The sequence below is a fragment of the Neopelma chrysocephalum genome, unplaced genomic scaffold (assembly GCF_003984885.1).
Source record: "Neopelma chrysocephalum unplaced genomic scaffold, ASM398488v2 Primary Assembly neopelma1_147, whole genome shotgun sequence".
NCBI classification, from domain to species: domain Eukaryota; kingdom Metazoa; phylum Chordata; class Aves; order Passeriformes; family Pipridae; genus Neopelma; species Neopelma chrysocephalum.
Genome location: NW_020897809.1, coordinates 16,226,865 through 16,251,959, shown reverse-complemented (window position 1 = coordinate 16,251,959; position 25,095 = coordinate 16,226,865). Strand labels below are relative to the sequence as shown.

The window sequence follows — 25,095 nt, the reverse complement described above, 5'->3', positions numbered from 1 at the left end:
TAATAATTAAATAATTGATATTTGTGCGCACTGATAAGATTCCCTCTCAGTCATCTCTCCTCGAGGCTGAACAGCCCCAGGTCCCTCAGCCTCCCCTCTCAGCACAGATGCCCCAGTGCCCTCCCCGTCTCCCCGGCCCTTCCCCGCACCCGCTCCACTTCTCTCTTGTACTGATTTTTAACTCATCGTTGCGTTTATGGCTTCTTTCTCAAGCCATTTACCCAACGGGCTCCATCCATGTGATTTTATCCGCATCCAGCCCCTCTGCCAGGCTCAAAGCCGGGCTCGGGCACTGAGCAGGTGCCAGCCCGGAGGCTCTGACCGGGTCCGCCATGGCCGTGCCCTCTGGGGAGAGCAGGGGCCCGCTGTCCCCGGCACCGCCAGGGCCGGGAGGGACTGTCCCTCCCCGGGGGACACGGCATTACCACCCCACAGTAAGTGGAAGCCCTGAGGGTCGGTGAAACTCCCGCTCCCCTCAGCCCGCGGCTCCGGCTCGGGCTCCTCCTGCCGCCCCGCCCCGGCCGCTTCCCAGGCTCCTCTCCGGGTAAACAGCGATGGCCGCCGAGGAGGGAGGCGGCGAGCCGCGGAACAACATGGGGAACCACCTCCAGCTGGTGCCCGGTAGGGGCCGGGGTCGGGGGGAAGGGGCGAAGGGAAGGGCTGAGGGCGATGTGAGGGGAAGGAGGGGAGCGGGCAGGGCGGAGGGGCCGTGAGGGGAGCGGTGCGCGGCCGGGGGTGCTGGGCTGTGGAGCTGTGGGCGCTCCCGGTGGGTGGAGGGCGAACCTTGGGCGGTGGAGCCGCAAATCCTGCTTTTGTGAGGCCTGGGCTCTTATAAATCCACCGAGTCCATAAATGTGCGGTGGAGGAAGGGACGCGTCGGTCGTGGGGTGTTGGGGTGAAACGCGCTGTGGGGTTTCCACCAGATTGGGCAAACCGGACACTTCTCTGCACATTCACAAACCAAGCAAAGTCTGAGGAATACGTGTGGTGTTTTAGAAGGTCTTCACTGCATTTAAACGCTCTCCAGTGCCGTTAATAAGCAGGGAAGCAAGAGGCTGGAGGGCAGCGTTGTGTCCCATGTGCTGTGCAGGCTTTGGCAGTGTTTGTGCTGGGGTGTGTGGGACAGCCCGGCTTATCTGGGCACGCACCCCACTGGAATTCCTCACTACGCATACCTATTGCATAATAATGTGCGTTTTCCTGCATATAGTGCCTCCAAACTGGCGGGAGATCGTATGGTTTTGGGAAGCAGCTCGTGCTAAACTGGAAAAGAACATTATTTCAGAATAAGCACTTAGAGGAGAAAGTAGCAGTAAGTCCTGCCAGTAACCAAAGTCATTTCCTAGGGCAGGAAGTTCTATGAGCATTTTAGGCCTGTATATTTTAAATAATGTGAAAATATTCCCTGAATATTTTAGGAAGCACAGCCTTAATAGGATTATATTGTTATGATGTTCATATTTCTGCACAAAGGCATCGAGGGTGGAACGGGAGCTTCTGGGAATGCCCGATGTGCCATGAGGGGAGCGTGAGCCCTGTCATGCAGGGTCCCCTCAGCATTTACCTTTCCTTTATCCCTACGTGCTGGAGGTCTAAACAAATAATAATAAATGTATAGCGAGGGGTGTAAAATAATAATAAATGTGTTGTGAGACTGTGTTGCCTCCCCCCTGCTGTCCCCGTGGTGAGGGTGAAGACGCCGGTGTGGTGTTTTTTCGCCGCTCGCTGGTGCTGCTGCAGTGAAATGAGTCATCGTTCCTGTGCCACCACACAGCAGCCACTGTGCGTTTTTGGCAAGAACCAGCAAAAGTTTGCAGGGCAGGCAGTTCTCTCTAATCAACTGCTGTTAATTCCTTCTGCCTTCAGCAGAACAAGGGGAATGGCCTCGCTCTAAAAGGCTGTTCAACATGCTAATGGTGGATCCAGCTGGATGAAAGCACATGGAAAAGCAGAATATTATTTTTTTTCTCCCCCGTCCTGCACTGCTGCCCCAGAACCAAACAAAAACTTCCTGCTCTTTCCCTCCATCAAACTAAGCAAAATAATGGCAGTTTTTTACATGTTAAGCGTTTTGCAATCATTCAGGGTTCCTAAGTGAATATGATGGAAGGAAATTGCATATAGAAATGGAATATTTTTAACAATAATTAGGAAGATGATATCTCATTGCTTAAAATATTTTAATTAGGTAAAATACCAAAGAGAGCCTGTAACCTCCTTTCCTGACACGCTGGATAATTTTTGTTGAGCTAAATAAAATATAGGATGGATCCATAGGAGCAGGTTCTATAAAGTAGGCATTATTAAATGAAAAATGAGGTGAAGCAGAAAGAAGACTATTGACTAAACAATTTGTAAAGAACATTTAACAAATGTGTGTGAAGGCCAAAGAAGGAAAGGAAAGGTTCTCCAAAACCAGCTTATAGTTCTTCCCACTCTCAGAAATAGTAACATTAGTGGTGCTCCCCTTTCTTAAGGAAGATTCTTCTGTTCTGCAGCACCTTTCTTTTGTAAGATTTACCTACAGAACCCTTCAGATCAGTTAATCACTCCACCCTTTAAATTTTCAACTCTATTTCTTAACAATATACTGATTGCAAAGGCAGGCAACTAGACAGGCTGTTGTTAAGATATTTTTTTGCTTATCTTGTAATAGCTTTCAAGATCTAAATGATGTTTTTCAGCACCATTGGGATTATCCATTACCCAGCAGCTCTTGGTGTAAGAATCCTGCAGATTGGCTTATGATAACATCTATTTTAGATATAATATGGTGTATAAATAGTGTTTGTGTTCAAAGAAATAGGGTCAGATAAAGCAGATATAAATTTGTGATCATTGCACTGTGTTTGGTTTGGGTATTTGCAGGCACACATTGTATGGGAATGCACAGAACAGACAGTGAAACCAGCATTTTAGACATAATATTTTGTATTATTTCACTATGTTTTTAATTTGTTTTAGAATATCTGCACGGATTTTATACAGATAAGTGCACTGTTTATGTTTCCAAAATAAAACATACTGATCATTTAACTGTCCTCTTGCTGAAAATGATTTTAAGATCAACATCTGGAACTGAGAAATAGGAAGGAAAAAGTAATTTTTAAATACTGTTTTATACCTGAAATCTTTTAGAGTCATGTAATTTGCTTCCTTAGGAGTTGCCTTTGCTGGGTTCGTGTGTTTGTTTTGTACACACAGCAGAGCCTGACAGCAGTTAAATTGTCTAAAATACCAGCAGGAGTCCCTGCATGAATACACAGCTTCACATTGCTTATTTTTATTGTTTGGGTCTGTACTGCTTCAAACACTGCATTCAGCACCCTACAAGAAATTAAGTTATCTGGAAACCCAGTGTACAGACAGAAAACCTTTAGAACTGAGATAAAGAAGTACTACTGTAGGGAAAATCTGCACTGGCAGCCTTTGTTTATTATTTTCTTCCAAAAATTCTTTAGCCTTTCAAAAGTAAATTACCAGTGTTTGAGCCATTCTGTAGAATAATGATTTTCCTGTGTACAGCAAGAAAATTATTTTTCTCAAGTTTACACATATAAAGGTTGCTTCCCTGTGCAGGGCTGTAGCCTGGGCATATTGAATGCATTTCCCTCATTCTCTGATTTTTCTCAGCCTCTTAGTCTTTGCTGATTGATTTCTACACAATATTCTGTCTGTGCTTCTTAGCAGAGAGTGAGGAAGAAGATGACAATGAAATGGAAGTGGAAGACCAAGATAGTAAAGATGCGGAAAAGCCAAACGTCATTAATTTTGATACCAGTTTGCCCACATCACATATGGTATGTTTTTAATATATTGTCCATTAAATACATCTTGAAGAGGTTTGGATTGGGTTTGTGTGGTTGTGTTGTAATGTTCTTAAGCCCAAGACTTAATTTTAGTTTCATAGAATCATAAGATCATTGAATGGTTTGGGCTGAAAGGACCTTAAAGCTTATTGAGTCCCATGGGCAGGGTCACCTCCCACTATCCCAGATTCTCCAAGCCTGGCCTGGGACACTCCCAGGAATGGGGCAGCCACAGCTTCTCTGGGCAACCTGTGCCAGGGCCTCCCCACCCTTATAATAAAGAATTTTTTGCTAATATCCCATCTAACCCTACTCTCTGGCAGTGTGAAGCCATTCCCCTTGTCCTGTCACTCCAGGCTCTTGTAAACAGCCTCTCCCCATCTTTCTTGTCGGCTCCTTCAGACACTGAAAGGCCACAATTCATAGAATCACAGAATCAGCTGGGTTGGAAGGGACCTTCGAGATCATCAAGTCCAACCCTTGATCCAACCCCGCTGTGGTTCCCAGCCCATGGCACTGATGCCACATCCAGTCTTATCTTAAAAACCTCCACGGATGGAGAATCCACCACTTCCCTGGGCAGCCCATTCCAATGGCTGAGCACCCTCTCTGGAAAGAAATTCTTTCTAATATCCAACCTAAACCTCCCCTGGCACAGCTGAAGACCCCGAGCCCTCTTGTCTTGCTGAGAGTTGCCTGGGAAAAGAGACCAACCCCCCCCTGGCTCCCCCCTCCTGTCAGGGAGTTGTAGAGAGTGAGGAGGTCTCCCCTGAGCCTCCTCTTCTCCAGGCTGAACAGCCCCAGCTCCCTCAGCCTCTCCTCATAGCTCACCCTGAATCCTCTCCAGGCTGAACAATCCCGGCTCTCCCATCCTTTCCTCCCAGCAGAGCTGCTCATTGCTCCGACCACCTCGGTGCCTCCCACAGCTCCGCGTCCTTCCCGCAAACCCCAAGGCCCTTCTCTGACTGTCCTTTACCCTGTTCCCAGTACTTAGGCTCCGACATGGAGGAGTTCCACGGCAGGACGGTCCACGACGACGACAGCTGCCAGGTGATCCCGGTGCTGCCCCACGTGATGGTGATGCTGATCCCGGGGCAGACGCTGCCCCTGCAGCTCTTCCACCCGCAGGAGGTCAGCATGGTGCGCAACCTGATCCAGAGGGACAGGACCTTCGCTGTGCTTGCCTACAGGTAAAGCACACAGCAGCTTCCCACCGCTCTGCACGGGCATTTGGAGCGCTGCTTCTTTGGATGCTAAACCAAAAGCAGGTGGTTGCATCGGTTCTGTGCTGAATAACAACTTGTACGTTGAGATTGTTTGCCCAAAATTGCCTTTTAGTGTGTCATGAGGTTTTCGTGTCATGCCAGGTAGGTGCTTGACAGCATCACGGTTTTTGTGTAGAGAAACAGCAAGTGCTGATCTGCTTCCTTGTTTAGCGTCCTCTTGATTTTGGTAACTGTTTGTTCCATCTTGCTTAAAGAATAAACCAGGACCTGAAGTGGAAAAATCACATTCTTGTTTTGAGAGCTTGTCCTGGGGTAAGCAGCCCCCCTCTGGGGGGCCCTGAGTTACAAATGGTTAATTCCAGTTGGGATTCCGGCCAGGAGGACCAATATATATATATATATATATTTTCCCGTCCCCCTACAGAGGTGTGCTTGCCTGAAAGTTTCTCTTCAGTGTTGAGGTAAAATTGTGGGAAGGTCGGGGAAGCTTGGATCTTCGTGGGGGTCAAACCACCACAGAGCTGTATTGTTGCTTGTTTTGTGTGTAAATTAACAAGCACAGACAAACGGGACACGAGAGGTGATAAAAAAGTGGAAAAGATGAAGGCTAATCAGTGCCAAAAGAAGTTGGGAATTTTCTTCCCTCTTCCCTCCCCCAGTTTACTATGGTTTAATTATGTGGGAGGTGGTAACAGTTATTTTTATAAAGTCCATCTAAACAGTATTGATACTTTAAGTATCTGCATTTGAAATGCAGGTACACTGGTGATGCCTGTGCTCCTAGAATGTCACCTCTAGACCCTAAAATAAAACCAAGTTAACTGGCAAAAAAACCCCAACCATAAAAAAATATAAAAATTAGAAGTTGCTTTTAAAACAAAATAAAGGAATTAAGGAAAAATAATTGTGATTAGTTGAAAGCATTTTACCAAAATTACTTTTTTGATAAGACTCATCACGTATAGTCAGTGCAGGCAGAGTGACTCCTGGAATTTGAATGAGCTGTTTGGAGGGTGGGTAATTGATTAAATTTATCTTTGATTCTGTTATTTTAGTAACGTCCGTGAAAGGGAAGCACATTTTGGAACAACAGCAGAAATCTATGCCTACAGAGAAGAGCAGGAATATGGAATTGAAACAGTCAAGGTGAAAGCAATAGGAAGGCAGAGGTTCAAGGTGCTTGAAATAAGAACACAGTCAGATGGGTAAGACTGTTATTTATTTAATTCTACTTACTGCAAATCTTGTCTCACCAAAACTTTACATTTTACTGCAGATGCAGCTGCCCTTCCAGTCACACAGTTGTCTAATTACTATAGATAGTTATTGAGTGCTTAATCAGCAGCTTCTCTGGTTATTAAGGACTTCTGGCATTTTTTCCTTTGTAAACCAAAAGCCCACTGAGATTTGTGCATAAATATTTGACTGTGAATCCAGGATCTTGATTTTTTGCTAACTGCAAGCAGCCCATCATTTTCAGTTTCTCAAATCCTGAATCTTGTTCAGCTTAACCATTGTCACAATTTAGTACATCCTGATCTCCAGCAAGTCTTACTGTTCCTTTCTGTTCACTGAGACTTCTCTGATAAAAATGTGCTGCTTCTCCTGCTATTGCTTGGCAATTCTCTTCATGTGCTTGTCAGACACACTCAAGTCAGCTTTGATAGGAGTATTCTCTTATTTCCTAGTCCTTTTCCATGTTCCAGTGGGATCCCTGTGATATTTAGAGGCTCTTCTGACTGTTTTTATCATATTATGTAATTAATACCTTTGTCCATTTATAAAAATGGTTAAGATCCTTAACATTTAGTAAGAATATGCTGAGTCTTCTCATTTCCTTTGACATCATTCCCTGTATTATGAGCCTCTGTCATTGTCACTGTCCAGAGGTACAGGCTCCAGCCATTGATCCTGTGAGCATGTGACAATTCTTAGCACAATTTCTAGAGGTTTCTGCAAAGCTTATAAAGTATTACTCCAGATCTGTAAATCTGAAGCTAATCACCTGTATCCTGCTGTTCAGTATAGTGGCATTGCTTTAGGAAGAGGCCTGGAAGCAGCCAGGGCTCAGCATTTTTATGCTTTTATGACCTGCAGCTGAAGAAATTAAGAATACCTGTGCTGCTTGCTGTTTGTCACTGTGTAACCTTTGGTTACAAAGAACACACTCCAAATTTTACAGCTCAGGAAAACCACTGCTTGGACACATGGTGGCAGTACTTGGACAACTGCAGTAGCAGCAGCTACTGAGGATTCAGTGTCCAGAGCTTCTGAGCAAGAAAAACATTTCCATAATTCTTGGTCTTTCTGATTAAGTGCTTATGGCAAAACATCAATTTATAATTTATTGTAAGTTACCAGTTCAGTGTTGTCCCTCTAATAAAATTGGAAATTTGTAATGACACACACCTCAATATTTCAGTATTTCTGCTGCATAATACTGATAAAAAGTGAAGTCTTTCCCCTGGACAGCATTCTTAGTAGCCACACAACATATGCTGAACTCTTTGTGGAATAGGGATTTCATGGTGGATATTAAAAGCTGATCAGAGTCTATATCCTATTTCTGCTGATTCTGACCTCTGGCTGAGCACATAAGCTTTTGTGGTTTGAAGATAGCAAACTGCATTTCAGCTGAACCACCTTTGGAGGGTATGAGATGTGAGGGCTGAATACTGCCTTGTACCAAAAGGCACTTGAGGAGACAAAAATCTAAATACGTAGTGCTGAGATGGTGGAATATTCTGCTGCGTTGCCACTGCCAATCTGTCTGTATTTCTGTCCACCACAATCCCAACAGTGCTCTAAAATACAAAGACAAAAAAAATGTGATGGAATGGATTGCTGCTTAAATTCTCTGCTGCTGTGTAGTGATGAATCTCTTACCCAAGCCTGTGTTCTATAAGCAGTCCAGTCCAGTTTTTAACCTCCTGGATCTGTGTTTAAAGCTCACCCTTTTCTTTCTTCTCTCAGAATCCAGCAGGCCAAGGTGCAGATCCTTCCGGAGCGAGTGCTGCCCTCCACGATGGCAGCAGTGCAGCTGCAGTCCCTCAGCAGGTGCCACGTGTTCCCCTCTCCCAAGCCTTCCTCCTGGCAGGACCGAGCCATCCGCCAGTGGTGGCAGAAGTACCAGAAGGTTGGAAGTTACTCCTTGACTTTGGTTGAGTTTTTTTTTTAATTTCTGATGGTGTTTTGAAAATCAGGATAAAATTCCATCTGTTCATCTGTAGAGGAGGAGGCACAATGGGGAAGGGAGATGCCAGCATCCTGCTTTTCCTAGGATCACAGGATGTTTGGGTTGGAAAGGTCCTTAAAGCCCATCCAGTGCCACCCCCTGCCATGGGCAGGGACACCTTCCACTAGCCCAGGTTGCTCCAAACTGGCCTTGGACACTTCCAGGGATCCAGGGGCAGCCACAGCTTCTCTGGGCAACCTGTGCCAGTTTATGTATGGATTTATTATTTAACCCACTGTTTTTGACATATAAAAGGGAAGTTACCTTGAAATCTTCTATGCCTAAAATCTGCTTGTGTTAAATAATTAATATTTCTGGGTTTGCTTTCAGAGGAAGTTCCACTGTGCCAGTTTGACATCTTGGCCTCCCTGGCTCTACTCTCTGTATGATGCTGTAAGTCCACCCTGTGTATTATCAAACAACCTACAGATAGTTTTATGGCTGTAATATCTAAGGATTGGATAATATAAAAGCTTTAATTTTGTTGGCTCGTAAGTTGCATTTTAAAGCACTTTATACTTTTCAGTGCAGTGTGAAAAGATCAGGAAGGGCTTCTCCCTCTGTGTGGTTGTTCCCTCCTGCTAGAGTGTGTTTTTGGGGTGGATTTTAGAGCTTCTGATTCCTGCTGTGTTGTCTCAGAGCAAAAATAGTTAAAATGCGTAGATACAAAATGATTCTTTAATTATTGCAAGTCTTAAAAGCTAATGTCCACTTAGGGAAAATACCTTACTCTACATTTTGCTTCCCTTTTTTTTTTCCTAAGAAACCAGAAATACCTATATATTTAAATTAGGCTTTTCTTCTAACAAAAGGAAACCTTGATGGAAAGAGTCAAGAGGCAGCTACATGAATGGGATGAAAACCTTAAAGATGAATCTCTTCCAACAAACCCAATAGGTAGGAAATTATTGATTTTACAAGCTCGAGTTTGCTTTATTATTTTTTTTTAATTTCCTACGAGAGCACAGCTTAGACAATTACCTTTTACAGAGTAAGCAGGAGTAGTGGGTTTGGTTTCTCTGTTGAATTCTAACAGACCTGCTGGTCTCTCATTTCCAGATTTTTCTTACAGAGTTGCTGCCTGCCTGCCCATTGATGATGCTTTACGTATCCAGCTGCTCAAAATAGGCAGTGCTGTGCAGAGACTCCGCTGTGAATTAGACATTATGAACAAAGTGAGTATTTTTGCTTTCCTTGTCCTTAAGTTGTTCTTGCCATAAAGAATTATAGCAGTGACTGTTACAATCTCTGACAAGAACCTGTTAATGTTCCAGCTCATCCTTCTAGAGAATGAATTTCTGTTGTTTCTTCCCTCCCCTTTAAGTTTGCTCAGGAAGGAAAGTGGTTTCTCAGTGCTGGATTTTGTTTGGCAGCAAACATGGAACAAATAATATTTGCTTATGTTAGAAACACTATTTCAAGGCCTCCCAGCACTTTTTTTAGCCAAGAGATGGTGCTGTAAGTCCAGTGTTGCTCATAAGCATCTTATGAACATCATAACCCCACACAGACACTGCAGTCAAGGATCAGTGCCATGGAAACCTGGGGATTTTGTAGCAAAAGATAAACCTTGGTACTGTTGATCTCTTGAGTATCAATCTAAATATTGGACTATAAGGATTTTTTCCAAAAGACACATATTAACTTGTCAGGCAATTCTTTGTTATGATATTAAAAAACTTGTCTTCCCATCCCTTCTTTCCATTGCCATGACCTTGTGATACTCTAAATGTTTTATTTTTATTCAGTACATTTCTTGATAGTAATATATGCTTTATTAATAATAATAATAATAATATTGTTTGTCTGCTTGATACAGAGCAGTGGAAGTTTTGCCTGTTTGCCTAAAAAGTGCTGCCTGTTTCTGGGGAAAAGAGAACCACAATATCATTTTAATGCTGTTCCTCTTCCCAAAGTTCAGGCACCAGAAAATGTAAAAGGGAAAATACAGAGAGTGGAGACAGAAAACATATCTTCCAAATTCTGAGGCAGAAATGGGCAGGTTTTTGCCTGAGGCTCTGTAACCAGATTAAACTTCATTTATCTTTCCTGAGTCAGGGACTCTGAAAATACTCTGCTATTCAGGTGCTACTGAGAACTGTTCATGTTCAGTACATTCTGTATTTTCTATAAATTCCAAGGTGACAAGTCTAAAGTTACCCTCATAAAATAGAAGGTAGAGTTGATTGTTAACCTACACTAAAAAGGTGTTTTCTTCATCAACATGTGCCATTCTAGCCTGTAAATGTGTTTAACTGTTCTATAATAGTGTGAGATTGCTGAGTGCATTTATAGCTTTTTACAGCTTTTTCAACAACATCTATTTTGGTCCAATCCATTCTTTTTTTTTAGCCAGAGTTCTTTAGGGTGCTCTGGCTTGTTCAAAATGTAATTCCCAATAATATAACTGATCTGAGGCCTGATCCATTTTCCTTTGTCTTTGATATCAAATTGATTCACTGATATCAAATTGAATCCAAAATGCAGTGGATCATTTTGGGGGAATTTCACAGGTGTTACCCTTAAAAAGAAATACTGCACCTCCTGAAAATTAATAATAGCTGATTCACTAATTTACTAAGCTGAGTTAAATGCTTATTTTCTGGGCAGTGATGAATTGCTTGGTTCTGCTTTCTGGAAATTGTAGAAGATGGATTAATCTGTTCTAATCTCCCAGAGAAAGATCAATATGTTTTACCTATTTTTTGTGAGGAAATTAAACCCATTGATCTACAGTACTCTGAAATTTTTAGAAAGACTTAATGATTGCATTTGTACTCATCTGCCTTTTCTGTGCTGCAGTTTAGGAGAGCAAAGGTTGTTTTTTCTAAATTAGCTTTCCGAGACCTTGGGAGGTTGGCTCATTTATTTATTATCTTTGTGTAGTCAAATGCAAAACTGTGTGTGGATCTCTTTGTGTGTAAAAATTGTGATGTCTTTTAGATCATAATTAATGTTTAAATAAGTAAAATGCACAGAAGAAAATATGATTTCATAGAAAGAGGAAAACATAAGTGCCTGCTGCTCAGATAAGCAAAATAATTGCTACAAAGCCTGTTCTGAGGGAAAGAGAGAGACATATTTATTATTTGCCACTGGAAATGAATGGAGTGACCCTCTTTTTTCCCTTTCCAAGTGTACATCTCTCTGTTGTAAGCAATGCCAAGACACGGAAATAACCACCAAGAATGAAATATTCAGGTGAGTTTATTGCTCTTCATCTTTGGGAGGTTCTTGATCCCTGGCACAGCCAAGCAGGTTCAGCTGGGTCATGTCTCATGACTGCTGTGTTTTGCACAGCTCGAATAAAATGGAAGTAAATATTTATAGGGAGTTTTCTTTACACAATAAAACGGGTTACTTGAGTTTTTTGAATAAAAAGTGAGGAAATCTGAGGTATATTGTAACAGAATTTAGTGTGGTGCCACACACCCAGCACCTTGCACTGAAGCATTTGAAATAGAAATGTGTTACAGGAAACTTTTCCATCCTGTTGTTTCTGAACAAAGTTTCTGAGATCCCAAGTTTTATTTCTTAGCCCTTCCATCATCACTTTTATGTGTCAACAGGAGATTACAATGCACTAATTGGGTGATATAAATAGGCTCCCAGGGTGTTGTCATGCAAGGAAGGTGTATTTATGTCACTAAGCATTGTGATCCCTTTTTTATTTTACGAATTTCAGGTTATCTCTAATAACTACAGTATGGTCCCATTCTGTATTTGAACTATACAATATCTTCCTTGTTTAACAATAATGAGACTGTAGATTTCCCAAATAATTGCTGCTTCTGGCAGTTTTGTCACTATTTTAATCTTGACTATCAGCCCATCCCCTGTGATAATGTGAAGGTTAAAAGATGTCTTGGTTTAACAAAGACTCCCCACAGTTTTCCTTTATCAGTGTGATAAGGAGCTGACGTGGTAATTAAAAGCCATTTCTTATCTTCTAATCAAATAATGGATTGCAGAAACCACAATTCCTACTGTGTCAATGTGATGTACTTTTAACAGAAGGTGAGGAGAAGTTGGTGTGATAAATGAACATTTTTCTCACTGTTAATGTTAGATTTTAATTGCTTTTATTGGCAGTTGCTATTTGAAAGCAGCAAGTAAAATAACTGATGAGTCTATCATGTACCTCACTGCAATTCTAAGAAAATGGGCCAAATGACATTTTAAATTATTTTAAATATTTTCTTTCTGTTTTTAATGATATAATTAAAGGTACTTTTTTCCCCTTCTATTTACATGTGCCAGAGCTTGTTTTTTGATTTTTCCTTGAACTCTGCCAGCATTAATTGTGTGTTGCAGCTTATCCTTGTGTGGCCCCATGGCAGCCTATGTGAATCCCCATGGATACATCCATGAAACCCTCACTGTATATAAAGCCTGCAATTTGAATCTCAGTGGACGGCCCTCGACAGAGCACAGCTGGTTCCCTGGGTAAGAACACTCAGATTTTACCAGGAAATGGCAGAAATTCGGTTGAAAATGTATTTCTGTGACATTGGAGTAGTTAAATATTTAATTTTTAAACACGTGCCATCATTTCACTCATACAAAAAACAAGGAAGTAAATTTAGACTTATTCAAAACACAGAATAAAATGAAAAAAATCACATCAAATATTTACAGAATTTATCTTTAATGTTTTTAAAATAGGAAGGTCTTCAGATCTTAAAACATAGCTTAGAGTCTGATCACTAGTTGGTGATCTGGGAGTTTATGAATAGTTGGTTGTCTGGGAGTTTCTTTGTGTATAGCTGCAACTAAAATAATTGTTTTCACACAGCTTTCTTTCAGCAGAAAGTGCAAATGAAAATCAGAATATATAAATTCAGAATATATTTATTCTATATTTATAGAATATATTTATTCTATATTTATACTATTTATTTAAGAAGTATTTTAGTAGGATATACTTATTCTACCGAAACACTTTTTTTTAGCTCTGAAAACTGATTAAATGTTTTGTAAAATTAAAAGTTACATTTGTATTGCTCTGATTATCTTGGACTTTATTTTGTTTTTAATGAGCCAGTCTCTCTGAGAGAGTAGCAGAATTAACTGTCAGGATGTAAAAGTTTGCCCAGTAATGACCAGGATTTTCCCCTGGATTGTCTCATAGCACTGAGCAGTGACGTGGAGGGTGTGTGGAATTTCTGTCCCAATACTTGCACATTTTAACACTCCCTGAAGAAAACTTGTGGCTTCTAATACCTGTAGATAATATTTCTCATCCTTTTGTGTTTTCTCAGCTCTTCTGTGAGGGCTTTGAAATATTCATGTTCTACCCTTAAAAGCTGTTAAAGAAAAGCTCTGTTGCTGTGGGAAGTGCAGTTTTCCCTGTTTTTAGAAGAGCAGGGCAAAAATCCCTTTTATTCCCATTAAGTAATTTACTCAGAGAACCATTTTCTGACCCTTCTTTGAGCCTCTCAGCATCTCTTCAGCTGCTGAAACATTGTGCTAATAAAAAGCTTTACTTGCTTCCTCTCTTTGAAGGCTGCTTGGGGGGTGGGGAGTTTGTGGGGATTTTTTTCTTAATTTTTTTAAGCTTTGCAAGGTTTTAGGTGGGAATTGGGCACCTGGATTTTCTTTGCAAATCCAGCTTGGGACTTCTTAGCCGGTGAAGTTTTTTTAAAGGGCCTTTTCCTTCCATCAAAATGAAACCTTTTGGTTTGTGTTTTAGGTATGCCTGGACTATAGCCCAGTGCAGGATCTGTGGGAGCCACATGGGCTGGAAGTTCACAGCCACCAAGAAGGAAATGTCCCCTCAGAAGTTCTGGGGGCTGACACGCTCCGCTCTCCTGCCCCGCATTCCAGAGGGGGAGGAAGACTCCGACCACGAGGGCTCCCCGATCCTCTGCCTGTGACCTGTCACCTCCTGGAGGGGCTTGGCCAGGGCTCCTGCAGATGCATCTGCTCAGTTCTGCTTCTGATGCTTCCTTAGACCTGAGAACCCCCAGAACCCCCAACCACACTCACCAATCCAAGGGAACAGGCAGGGTCACCGCGTTTGGGAGTGCTGTGCATCCGTGTTCTGTTCCTTTGGGAACGCTGGGACTGAAGGCTGAGTCCTTAAAGGGAGAGCTGAGGAGAGGAGATGGCTTGAGACACTAACAAAGGATGGTCCATCTGGACAGAAACAGGAGACACCAAGAAATCTCTGATCCACGTGGCCAGATTTGAGACTGAACTTTCTCCCTGTATAATTCCCACTTGCAGTGAAGGAAGATGGGCAGGAACTAAATCCCAGATAACCAGAGCCTGATTTATGCAATATCCCCGGGATGGTAGATACCAGTTACTTGCTGCAGAGTATTTCCCATAATACACTTACCAGTGGTTTTGCTGAGAATCCCTGTTTCTGACTCTGAAGTACTTCAGGTTTTCTGCTTGTGCTGTTTCTCAGATATTTGCTGAATAACCACGGAAGAGAGAACAAGGCTGAAGTATTTCTGACTGATCTAAGTGATGGTGGCAGTGCTGGAATGGGCAAAAGCAGGAGCTGCTGCTGCCTCACGGGATGGAACCCATGGGAAGTGTTTGTTCCTTACCGGTTGTCTGATCTATTTAGTCTCTTTGACTTTAGAAGTCTTAAATTTTAAATTGTTTATAAAAAATACACAGGTCAGTCCCAGGGCAGAAACAACATTGTCATTTGCTGTTGAATGTGCTTCAGTTACTTGTCAAAATTGTTACTGGAAAGGTTTACCAGCAGAGGTATCCAGAATTCTGGGAAGGACTCTCTAAAACACGCCACTGAGGGGATTTTTTAGGACTATTTATCGTGACGAGGGGGAGGCAACATCTCTTTAATTATTTTTTCTTTTGCACTTACAGATCATAAAGTAAAATTCCACGTTATCACCTTACAAAGAGGAAAAATTTCTAAATAAAACAGATGAAGGCAGAGTGTTTTGAGGGAGGTTGTTTTTTGGTAGGTTGTTGTTTTAGTTTTGGTGGGGGTGTTTTGTCTGAAGCGTTATCTGCCAAACTGAGGCAGCTTTTGCCACTGGTTTATTGGGGTGGTTTTCCCTCAGAATTCACTTTGGTGATGGAAGCTGGAGATTTCTCCCTGTGTTTGTGCACATACTCACTTGTTTTTCTCGTGAAGCTTTACCATTCACTCTTTATTTCTTCACTTGCTAAATACAATGACACAAAACTACTTCAGGTTTAAGACACGAGCTGTTAGTTGCTTGTTCTCTGTCAGGCACCAGATGTAGCAAGGCCAGAGCACTTCAGCTGAGGGCCAGGTCCGAGCTTGTCCCACAAGGAGCTGATTCCTGTGGAATGTGGTCCCTGCAGCTGGGAATGCCCAGGTGTGACCCTGAGAGGCTGCTGAGGTGTTTGTCATGTCAGGTATGTAGGAACTGATGATTGTGTAACTCAGGTTTAGTTCTCTGAAGCTTTCTACCTCTGTGCTTCTGTGCTCTCCCTTGTTCTCCTCAGACACCCTTAATTCCATGTTTAATTCCGTGTGCAGTGCTCTGTGGAGCAGTGAACTGTGAAAAGCAGTGCTTGGGATACAGCTCTGCACAAATAGAGGGTGAATGATGGCTCATTTTCTGGGAGAAAACATCCTGTATTTTGATTATGTTTCTGTAATAAGCTTTGGAAAGGCTGGAATGCCAAGCACTGGTGTGAGAGGGAGGCTCTGGATCCTCTGCACTTGGATAAGCACTGGAACCCCTCCCACCCTGCACACACAAACACACCTTGGTTTATTTTTCCCCTCAAAATCCCTCCTGTCTGTTGTTCCCATGACCCTCAGGGGGGCTTGGTGGTGGCAGGAGGTTTGAGAGTGTTTTCCTCTGCTGCCACTGGAATATTCACTGAGGGGATGGTGAAGGGGGTTTTCAAAAGGATTTTCTCAGCTGTCACTGAACTTCATAAGGGCTTTGAGTTTTTGGCTGAGTCTTTTGGATTGTCTCAACTAAAAATGTTGTTATGTTGGTACTGTTTGAATCCAAAATAGGCATATTTTTGGGATTGTGTGTGTATAATCAAATGTAAACTAATATAATCAAGGTAAGTCAGGAGTAAAATTGGCAGTAATTTAATTTCCTTGTTGATGATGCTGTTCCATCTGCCTGACCTGTGTGATGTTTGCCATGTGGAAGTCCAGGACACTTTCCAGGTTGAAAACAAGTGTGCTGTGGGTTGCTGAGGAATCCTGCCATGACTCCAGTACAGTGAGTGAGCAGGGTGTACAGGACGTGGCTTCCAGGGTGGGTGGGGGCTTGGGGATGGTTCTGTACCTTGGGACATGTTTTCTGTGCTTTTCTCTGTTTTGAAGAGAAAACTCTTAGGTTGGGATTATGGAAAATTGTTACAGGTATGGCCATGGTCTGCTTTTGAGAGCTAAGGCAAAGGAAATGACATTTTATGATAATTTGCTACATTTACCCCATTCCTTGGTTGTAGCTTCCTGCAGGAATTAATCCAGTGGCTGCTGCCCAGGGGATCATTTTTCTCCTCTGCCACCATCCTCCTCTGCCCTGAGATGTGGGAATAGGTCTGTGGAAGAGCTGATGTTTGTCTGGGAAGGGGAGGGGGGTGGGATGTGCACCCTTTGGGACAGGAGGAGTGTCCTGCAGGCAGCAGGGCTGATGGATCTCAGCACATGGAGCACAGACTCATTCCCAAGCCATCTTTGCACCCTCACAATCAGAGCCTGTAATATTGCAGTTTTCATATATTTTGATTAACAGGTAGAACCACATAGGCCGTTTGCACACTGGGTCTGAGACATGTTCAAATGCTCTTTGTTTTATAATAATGCTCTTTTTGTACGTGCTGCAGTTCATTTGTTCCTCCCACTGTCACCTTGAATTGCTCTGTGAGGCTGGTGAGGGGCAGCCCTGTCTCCTCTCTAACTCTTCCTCTCTCTGCCTTTTGGGACAACTTTTCTGACAGATCTTGTTGCTTGCAAACATTTGCAAAGAATAAAATTCAATTTGTTTCAAAACTCACCTGTTCTTTTGCTGATTGCTGGGATGGGAAAAAGGCGATGCTTGGGTTTATGTTGTGTTTTAAACAGGTTGGCTGCAAAAGTCGTGGAATGAAAGAATTTTGGCTTCAAAGTCTGTGCAGGCTCAACTGGCACAGACTAATTAGTCAACTAATCCATTGTAGAGAAGTATTTTACCTTGACCACGTGTGTATCAAACTGCTTCATCTCTTTTGACATTTAAATAGTCCATACTCTGTAAAATATAAAGTGTTTACTCAAACAAACAAACACATCATTTTTTCAGGGCTCAAGCTGGCACTGCTTGCTTTAAAAATGTGATTATTTTGTTTTCATGCCCTTTCATTTTAGCAGGGGTTAATTCCTGTGGAAGATAACGAACAGAGATGCTCCACAGTCCGAGGGGAACCCTGAAGCACAAGATGGTTTTTCAAGGAGCTGTTTGAACACGAGAATTCCAAGCAGGACTGGTAAGGAAGGTGCTTTCAGACTCATCTGGTTGTGCTGCTTTTCATGAGCACTGGAGATTTGCAGCAGGACCCTCTGCCAAGCTGGGAATAAACCAGCTCAGACTTGGCCTTACTGGAAGTCACCAGTGATGGATGGAGGGAGGGGAGAAGCTGAGACCAGCTTGGCCAAAACATCTCAAATTAAACCCAGCACAAGGCAGTGTGAGTCAGATGCTTCCAGACCAAGGCTGGCATCCACAGGGATGGGGAAAGGACCTGCCCACAGTTTTTGGGTGAGTAACATCACTCTCTACTAATGGTAATTAAGCTGGCTTTGAAAGGATTGATTTAATTACCAGTGCACTCACGAGGAGTTGTAACTGTGTGTGCTGTGCAGTAAAAAGTTCTGGTTAAAGCTTTTTCAGTCTAATCTTTATCAGCATCCATTTAAATAAATCATCCCTTTCTGTTAATATGTTGTTTGTCACTCTTAATCCTGAAGGACAAAGCTGTCTAAAGGTTCAGTGACACCTCTACAATCCTTTAGACATAAAGCACTGACTAAAGCTGGGCCTAGGAGTGGATCCAGGCACACCCAGCCCCTCTGAGGGCTGAGAACCAGCTGGAAATTAAACCTTGTGGCTGAACTTTGTCCAAAGTGTCCATTTGGTCCATGACAAGACTCAGTTTTAAGCTTTTGTCCTTAAAAACCCTCTTTCCAAGTGCAGTTTGACCCCGACAGCAATTTTGGGTAAGGTTAATGTGTTAATTTTAATTAATTCATTTTATCACCTCCCCAGCCATTGCCCTAAAGCTGCAGGTTTAAGTTCTTTAAAGGAATCCACCACAGCACTACATTTTATCACTCGTCTCCCTCCCAAGATTTCAGGAGCTCAATAAATTGCACAAAGGAGGCTTCCATTTAATTACATCATTAAATTAAGCACCATCATGTTCTCGTGAGATTTGCCTTATTAACAAACAGCACTTTTTCTCTTCCCTTGCTTCTTCCTCAGGCTCCCAAGTACCTTCAGAATAATTTATTTACAGGAACCGACTTCCTAGGAAAAGAAAAGGCAGCTGGGAAGTTGTATGAAAACCAGAAACTGCTGATTTCTTTTAGCACTGCTCCAGTATTGCCATCTAGTGTTGCAAAATGATATCCAAGGAAAATGAAATCCAAAGGATTTTATTAGTTACCATGGTTTTGTAGGAAAACTTCAACCTGCAATAAAGTTTATACACACAAGAGCTGCTCTCAATGAGAGTTATTTTTTGTTTTTAACAGTACACCAAAAAAGCCAGGGATAGTAAAGACACATTCATGGAGACAGCAGTGCTCCAAAAACCCAACTTCCCAAGGCAAGGACCCTGGATCTCCACCCAATTAATGCTAATTAACATTAATAGTTTGTTTCACACGCTGTAGAACCCTCCACCAGCTCTCCCTGGATTTAATTACTCAGTGGTAAGTTACTGAAAAGCTACTGAAGAGACAAGAAGTCCACGATACTGACTCAGCCCAGTCATCCTTTTAATCTAGAACTGATTCTGGAATTCTGGAAAATAAAAATATTTCTAGGAAACAGACTGGTTTTCCATGGTAAGACTGTTTGGGAACTGCTGGAGTGTTTCCATCTGGTATCCAGCTTTAACTACAAAGAGTTAAATTACAGCTCACTATTTCCAGACACTGTCAATCTCTTAGGCACAAAAAACCCTCCCTGATTTTATCTAGAGGATAGAAACACTTTTTTTGAAGATTTGTGGGGGTTTTTTTTAGATATAGCAAAGTCAGAATGAGAAAAACCTTGCTGTCACCTCTAGTGCCTCAAAGTCATGATAAAGCAGCAAATATTTATCACTAAATACAACAGAGAGAGGTAGAAAATGTGGAACTTGGCAAATAATGTCTTACATTATTACACAATTAAACCTCTCCTTGCAGAAATGATGGATTAGTAACTGAAGGTGTTAAATGTCACAGAAGCTCTACTGGCTGTGAGGGACAAGATATTCCAAGTTGGATCAGGGCACAAACAGTTCTGTTGTTATTCATTTTACACCCTCTTCAGGCAGCTCAGCAGTTCCTCTTTATCCATGTGGTATCCACTCTTTTTCCACTCATCCCTCAGCTGCTGCAGGGCTGTTCCAATTTCCTTCCCAGAAGTCACTCCCATCTTCCGTAAGTCATGGCCACTGACAGGGAAAGTGGGAACAGTCCAGTCCTGCATCTCCTTTAAAAGCTGCTCTTCTCCTTGGTACTTCAGGAGCTCGAAGATCTTGGAATTTGTGTTGGCTTCCCTAGACTAGGAGAGAACAGGGAAAAAGAAAGGATTCACTGGGAATCAGCAGAAAACAGCTCCAACTGTGCTACTCCCACCACACCTTATCAGGCCGGATCTGGACGAGTTGGATCCAGGGAAACTAGGATCTCTCCTGCCTCACAAGTGTTAAAACTCAGTGCTAACATTTTTCAGCCTGACTGAAAGGCTTTCAACTGCTACAAATATGGTGGGTTTGCTTGTTTGTTATAAATTTCTTAAAAATGAATTTAAAGCCTTGGTATCTTGGACGGAAAAGAAAAAAAGCTTTTGAAGCCAAGCAGAAATGTCTGCTGTTCATCCTTTTGCAGAACTAAACTCTACCAAAGGAAGAGAATCTTTTTATACCAAAGTTTCTGCTTTATGTGCCAGAGACATGCCAGGACATTTGCAATAGCTCTTGATTTCTGGTTCTCTGTCCAGAGGAAAAACAAGGGGGGAAAAAAAAAAGAATAATAGAATCACAGAATGGTTTGGCTTGGAAGGGACCTTAAAGATCATCTGGTTGCATGAGCAGGGATCTCTTCCACTAGCCCAGGTTGCTCCAAGTCCCACCCAACCTGGCCTTGTTTGAAAAACAAACCACCCAACCCCACCTGATTTAACTGGAACTGGTGTCAATAATATTTATAACACAAAAGCTACTCCTCCATTTTCTGTGACAATATTACAGAAGCAGCAATCCAAAGCTGGCTTGTAATTTTTATCAGTGCATGGCATCCTTGTGATGAAAATATCATGGCCTTTAAAAACACTGGTTAAGCCCAAGAGAGCAGCCTGCTATGAAATGGCTCTCAGCTCTTTTAGGCTCTTTCTTTCCACTAGGCCTTGTCATCTCTGCTGCTCTGTACAACTGGAAATTCAGTTTCCTGGGAAGACCAAATAAAAAACCATAGGAAACACTTACATCCATCAAAAAGTCCTGGTATGGCCTCAGTGGTTCTGGCCCCGTGGCCTTGCTCAGTTCCTGGCGGTGCTTCACTAAGAAAAGGCCCAGGTTCTTTTCTTCTTTGGAGATTTTCAGCCTCAGGTCAAGGTTGGTGACATCATCCTTCCCCTTGAACAGGGATGTCAGGACAGTCATGGGTTTTGGAGACAGATTCTGAATATTTTTAGTGACTCTGGCAAACTCCTCTAAATTCCCATCAAGTGGGAGCCCTAAAGGGATACACAAAGAAATGCAAAAAAGCATTAATAAGAAATGTGGATGTTAACACAAGGAAAAAAATCAAATCTAATTTTTTTCTGAGTGAAACCAAGTTTTATCTCGGTTTGCCACACTGCAAGTCCTGTTTGTCTATGATATAGGAGTAAGAAATCAATTTTCACCTTACCTATGTACTGGGCAATGTCCAGCTCATACATAAGTTGAACCAAATGATTTACATGGTTTCCAAGAAGGATTTTTTTCAGTTCCACCCAAATCCTTTCTCCTGATATTCCAGCCAAACCTTTGGCATTTTCTTTAATTGCTTGCAGTGTGGCAGGTTCATGATCTCCAGCTTTCTCTGCAATTCTTCCATAAAATCTGCCAAATACACCCCCTGGATGTTAGATTAGGAACAACTATTGCACTTACAATCACAAAATCATTTAGGTTGGAAAGGAAATATGACAACTACAACTCTTTTTACATCAGTGATCTCTTTTTGCATGTTTCTGAAACCTTCTACAGTTCATTTCTTCATCTGGGAAAGGCAAAACCTCTTACCTGAAATATCTGAGGATTCGTAAATAATCTTCTTGTATTCTCTCACTTGCCTTCCCTACAAATCTGATTTTCCTGCTTTTCAAGTCTTCGTAGCCATTAAAAAAATCATACAGTGTCCCATCCAAACCTAGAAAAAGAAGAAAAAAACCCAGAAAAGTATGAATTCAAGAATGTGGTTGACATAATTAAACACTATAATTTGAAAATATAGAAGGGAAGTTGTGTGAGTTGAGCTGGTTTGTCAGGTCACCTCACATATTTGCACAGGAGAATCAAACAAAATTGAAACAGACAGAATTCACTGGCTTATTTTGAAATATTACAGATATTTATAAATATAAATATTTAGAATACTCCCTACTGTATACAACAGGAAAGCTAAATATTTGCTTTTCAAAAGAACGTACCTAAAAACATGGAATTGACGGTGAGATCCCTCCTCTCAGCATCCTTGTGCCAGTCAGTGGTGAACTCCACCTCGGCGTGTCGTCCATCGGTGACAACATCTATTCGAAGAGTGGTAATTTCAAAATTCTGTTCATGGAGCTGCAAATCCCACAGACATGGTTACTTCAACACAGCCAGGCAGGGAAAAACCTAAAAACCTGGGTTATTTTTTTCAGCCTCCTGTTTGTAGGCAGCGAGTGGACAAAGCAACGTGTGCCACGTTTTCCTACAGAGCAGGCAACTGAGAAATATGAACCCCTGAAGGCAATCCTTGCATTATTTATTTTCTAAAGGGCCTGCAGAAATATTCCTGCAGAGCAAGGCAGAGGAAACATGACCTGGGAAATCGGGAGCGGGAAACAGGATCAACTTGCCCACATTATCTGGACATGTGGGTGGTCTACATCATCTTTTCTAGTGATGACACAGCAGCATGAATGGGTTGCATGCATTAAAATATGGTGATTATTTGAATTCTACAGTGAAGAAGCAAAAAAATCACTCCATGCTTTAGAAGAGGGTCTCATTTAAACCCCTCTGTGAGGCTTTAACAAAGAAAGAGCACACTAACAGCTTTCTACTGGACATGGGGCACATCCACAGACATTCAGATGCTTAGAAAAGATCCCAGTCAAACCCCAAACCAACCCTGGCAGTGATGGTTCCATGTTTCTCTCCTTTGTTGTTGATCAGACGGACTCCAGCTGAGGTGAACATCTCCTTCATCTCTGCCGGGGTGGCTGTCGTGGCAAAGTCGATGTCCTGTGGTGTCACCCCACTGAGCAAATCCCTCACGGCTCCCCCTGCTATCCTCAGCTCGTAGTTCTTCTTCTCAAACAGCTCTGGGAAGGAAAGGAAAACCATAAAGCACCGTCTCACATAAACCCAGAGCACAGTGTCAGCCCTAACCTGCCTTCTCCCAGATCAGGATCACACATGTGGGAATACACACTCCAATGTGCAGGAAGCAGCAAGTACCTCACAGCTTCGTGCAAAATGCACTAATCAGGGGCACAGCTGAGCACCCACAGGTATTTTTCCTGTCATTTGATTTAATTTTTTTTCTGGAGCATTTCTGACCTAAATATTGGCAGGTTGCTAATTGATACTGGGGGGTGTGGATCATTTTAAGGGCTGACAAGGGAACAGTGCTTGGTTTACTCATGGCAGAGAGAGTGAACTGTGAACTAAACTTCTCCAGGAACAACGTAGAATCATGGAATCACAGCCCACAAAGGGGAAACCGAGCTCTGCCTCATCCCTTGAGACAGGCTGGGAGAGCTGGGGGTGTCCAGCCTAGGGAAGAGAAGGCTCTGGGAGACCTTAGACCTTTCCAGTGCCTAAATGGGCTTACAAAAAGGTGGGGGGGGACTTTTTATGGGGGATGGGGTGACAGGACAAGGGACAATGACCTTAAGCTGAAGGTAAGATTTAGACTGGATATTGGGAAGGAATTCTTGCTGGTGAGGGTAGTGAGGCCCTGGTACAGGCTGCCCCATCCCTGGGGCAATAAACATGTATAAACAGAGTTAACCCACTGAATAAATATATATTGTCTCTACATGGACTCCCTTTGATATCCAAGGAGTGCAGTCAGCAACTAAAGGAGTATTACTGCAAATAATACAAGTATTATTATTAGGGCAAGTAATTATAAGGGCAGGGGGGATGGCTTCAAACTAAGAGAGGGGCAATTAAATTAGATATTAGGAAGAAATCCTTCCCTGTGAGGGTGGGGAGGCCCTGGCACAGGATCCCAGAGAAGCTGTGGCTGCTCCATCCCTGGAAGTGTCCAAGGCCAGGTTGGATGGGGCTTGGAGCAACCTGGGCTGGTGGAAGGTGTCCCTGCCCACGGCAGAGCGTGGCACTGGATGGGCTTTAGGTCCCTCCCAACCCAGAGCATTTCACGACCCATCTCCTCGCTCAGAAACACCCGCAGGGACCCCGCGAACCCCGCGGTCCCCCCGCACTCACCGGCCACGCTGCGCAGCCCGGGCGTGAAGAGCGCCTGGAACTGCGGCGCCTGCAGCCTCATGGCTCCGCTCCCGCCGCTCCGCAGCCGCAGCCCGGCCCTGCGGGGCACAACCAGCACCTGAGCCCACAGGGGTGCCCGGAGGTGCCCCCAGAGGTGCCCCCAGAGGTGCCCCCACATGCCCGGGCGCTCCCGCCGCCCCGGCCCCACTCACCCCGGCTGAGGACGCGGCTCCGCCGCCCCGGCGCGGGCCGATGAGCTCAGCGCGACCGCCCCGCCCGGCCCGGCCTGGCCCGGCCCCTCAGGGCGGAGCGGGGCGGGGAAGCTCCGTTCGGTCAGGCCCGGCCCCTCAGGGGCGGGGAAGCTCCATTCGGCCCGGCCCCTCAGGGCGGAGCAGTGCAGGGATGCTCGCTCGGTGTGTGTCGAACAGCGCTGCTGTGAGCAGAGTCACCGCCGGTCAGGGGTCTGTGAGCCCAGCGGGAGCTGCTGGGCTGTTAGGGGCTCGTACACTGCAGAGACATAAACAGTGCCACAGAATCACAGAATGAACCAGGCTGGAAAAGATCTCCGAGATCAGCGGGTCCCACCCGTGACCCCACCCTGTCACCCAGCCCGTGGCACTGATGCCACATCCAGCCTGTCCTTAAACACCTCCAGGGACCGTGACTCCACCACCTCCCTGGGCAGCCCCTTCCAGTGTCTGATCACTCTCTCTGTAAAGAACTTCTTCCCGATGTCCAACCTAAACCTCCCCTGGTGCAGCTCAAGGCTGTGCCCTGTTGTCCTACTGCTGGTTCCTGGGAGAAGAGCCCCATACCCACCTCGGCACAGCTCCTACCAGGCAGACACAGCCTGGTGTCAAAGGCTCTGCCAGGGGGCTTTGCCAGGGCACAGCCAAGGGAGCCCAAAGAGTACCAGCGAGGAAACAAGGACAGACCTGTG

The 25,095-nt window shown here is 43.6% G+C and overlaps 2 protein-coding genes across 3 annotated transcripts; one reads left to right on the top strand and one right to left on the bottom strand.

Moving 5' to 3' along the window:
* The first annotated feature begins 510 nt into the window (after positions 1–510).
* Positions 511–17,516, top strand: CRBN (cereblon). Of its 2 annotated transcripts, none has more exons than XM_027700400.1 (11): positions 511–621; positions 3,688–3,800; positions 4,797–4,999; positions 6,091–6,240; positions 8,009–8,171; positions 8,601–8,663; positions 9,083–9,167; positions 9,330–9,445; positions 11,407–11,471; positions 12,585–12,716; positions 13,963–17,516. In XM_027700400.1, the coding sequence occupies exons 1-11, from the start codon at positions 555–557 to the stop codon at positions 14,144–14,146; spliced, it is 1,341 nt and encodes a 446-aa protein (XP_027556201.1). In that variant the 5' UTR covers positions 511–554; the 3' UTR covers positions 14,147–17,516. The 2 variants fall into 2 exon arrangements, with proteins under 2 accessions (XP_027556201.1, XP_027556202.1); XM_027700401.1 differs by having other exon boundaries at positions 513–621; positions 3,691–3,800.
* Positions 17,517–18,872: 1,356 nt separating this feature from the next.
* Positions 18,873–24,352, bottom strand: TRNT1 (tRNA nucleotidyl transferase 1). Its single transcript, XM_027700402.1, has 7 exons — positions 24,156–24,352; positions 22,830–23,023; positions 22,142–22,280; positions 21,735–21,861; positions 21,358–21,551; positions 20,931–21,181; positions 18,873–20,008 (listed from the first exon to the last, which is right to left on the bottom strand). Exons 1-7 carry the CDS (start codon positions 24,331–24,333, stop codon positions 19,760–19,762), a joined length of 1,332 nt encoding a protein of 443 aa, XP_027556203.1. The 5' UTR covers positions 24,334–24,352; the 3' UTR covers positions 18,873–19,759.
* Positions 24,353–25,095: the final 743 nt, after the last annotated feature.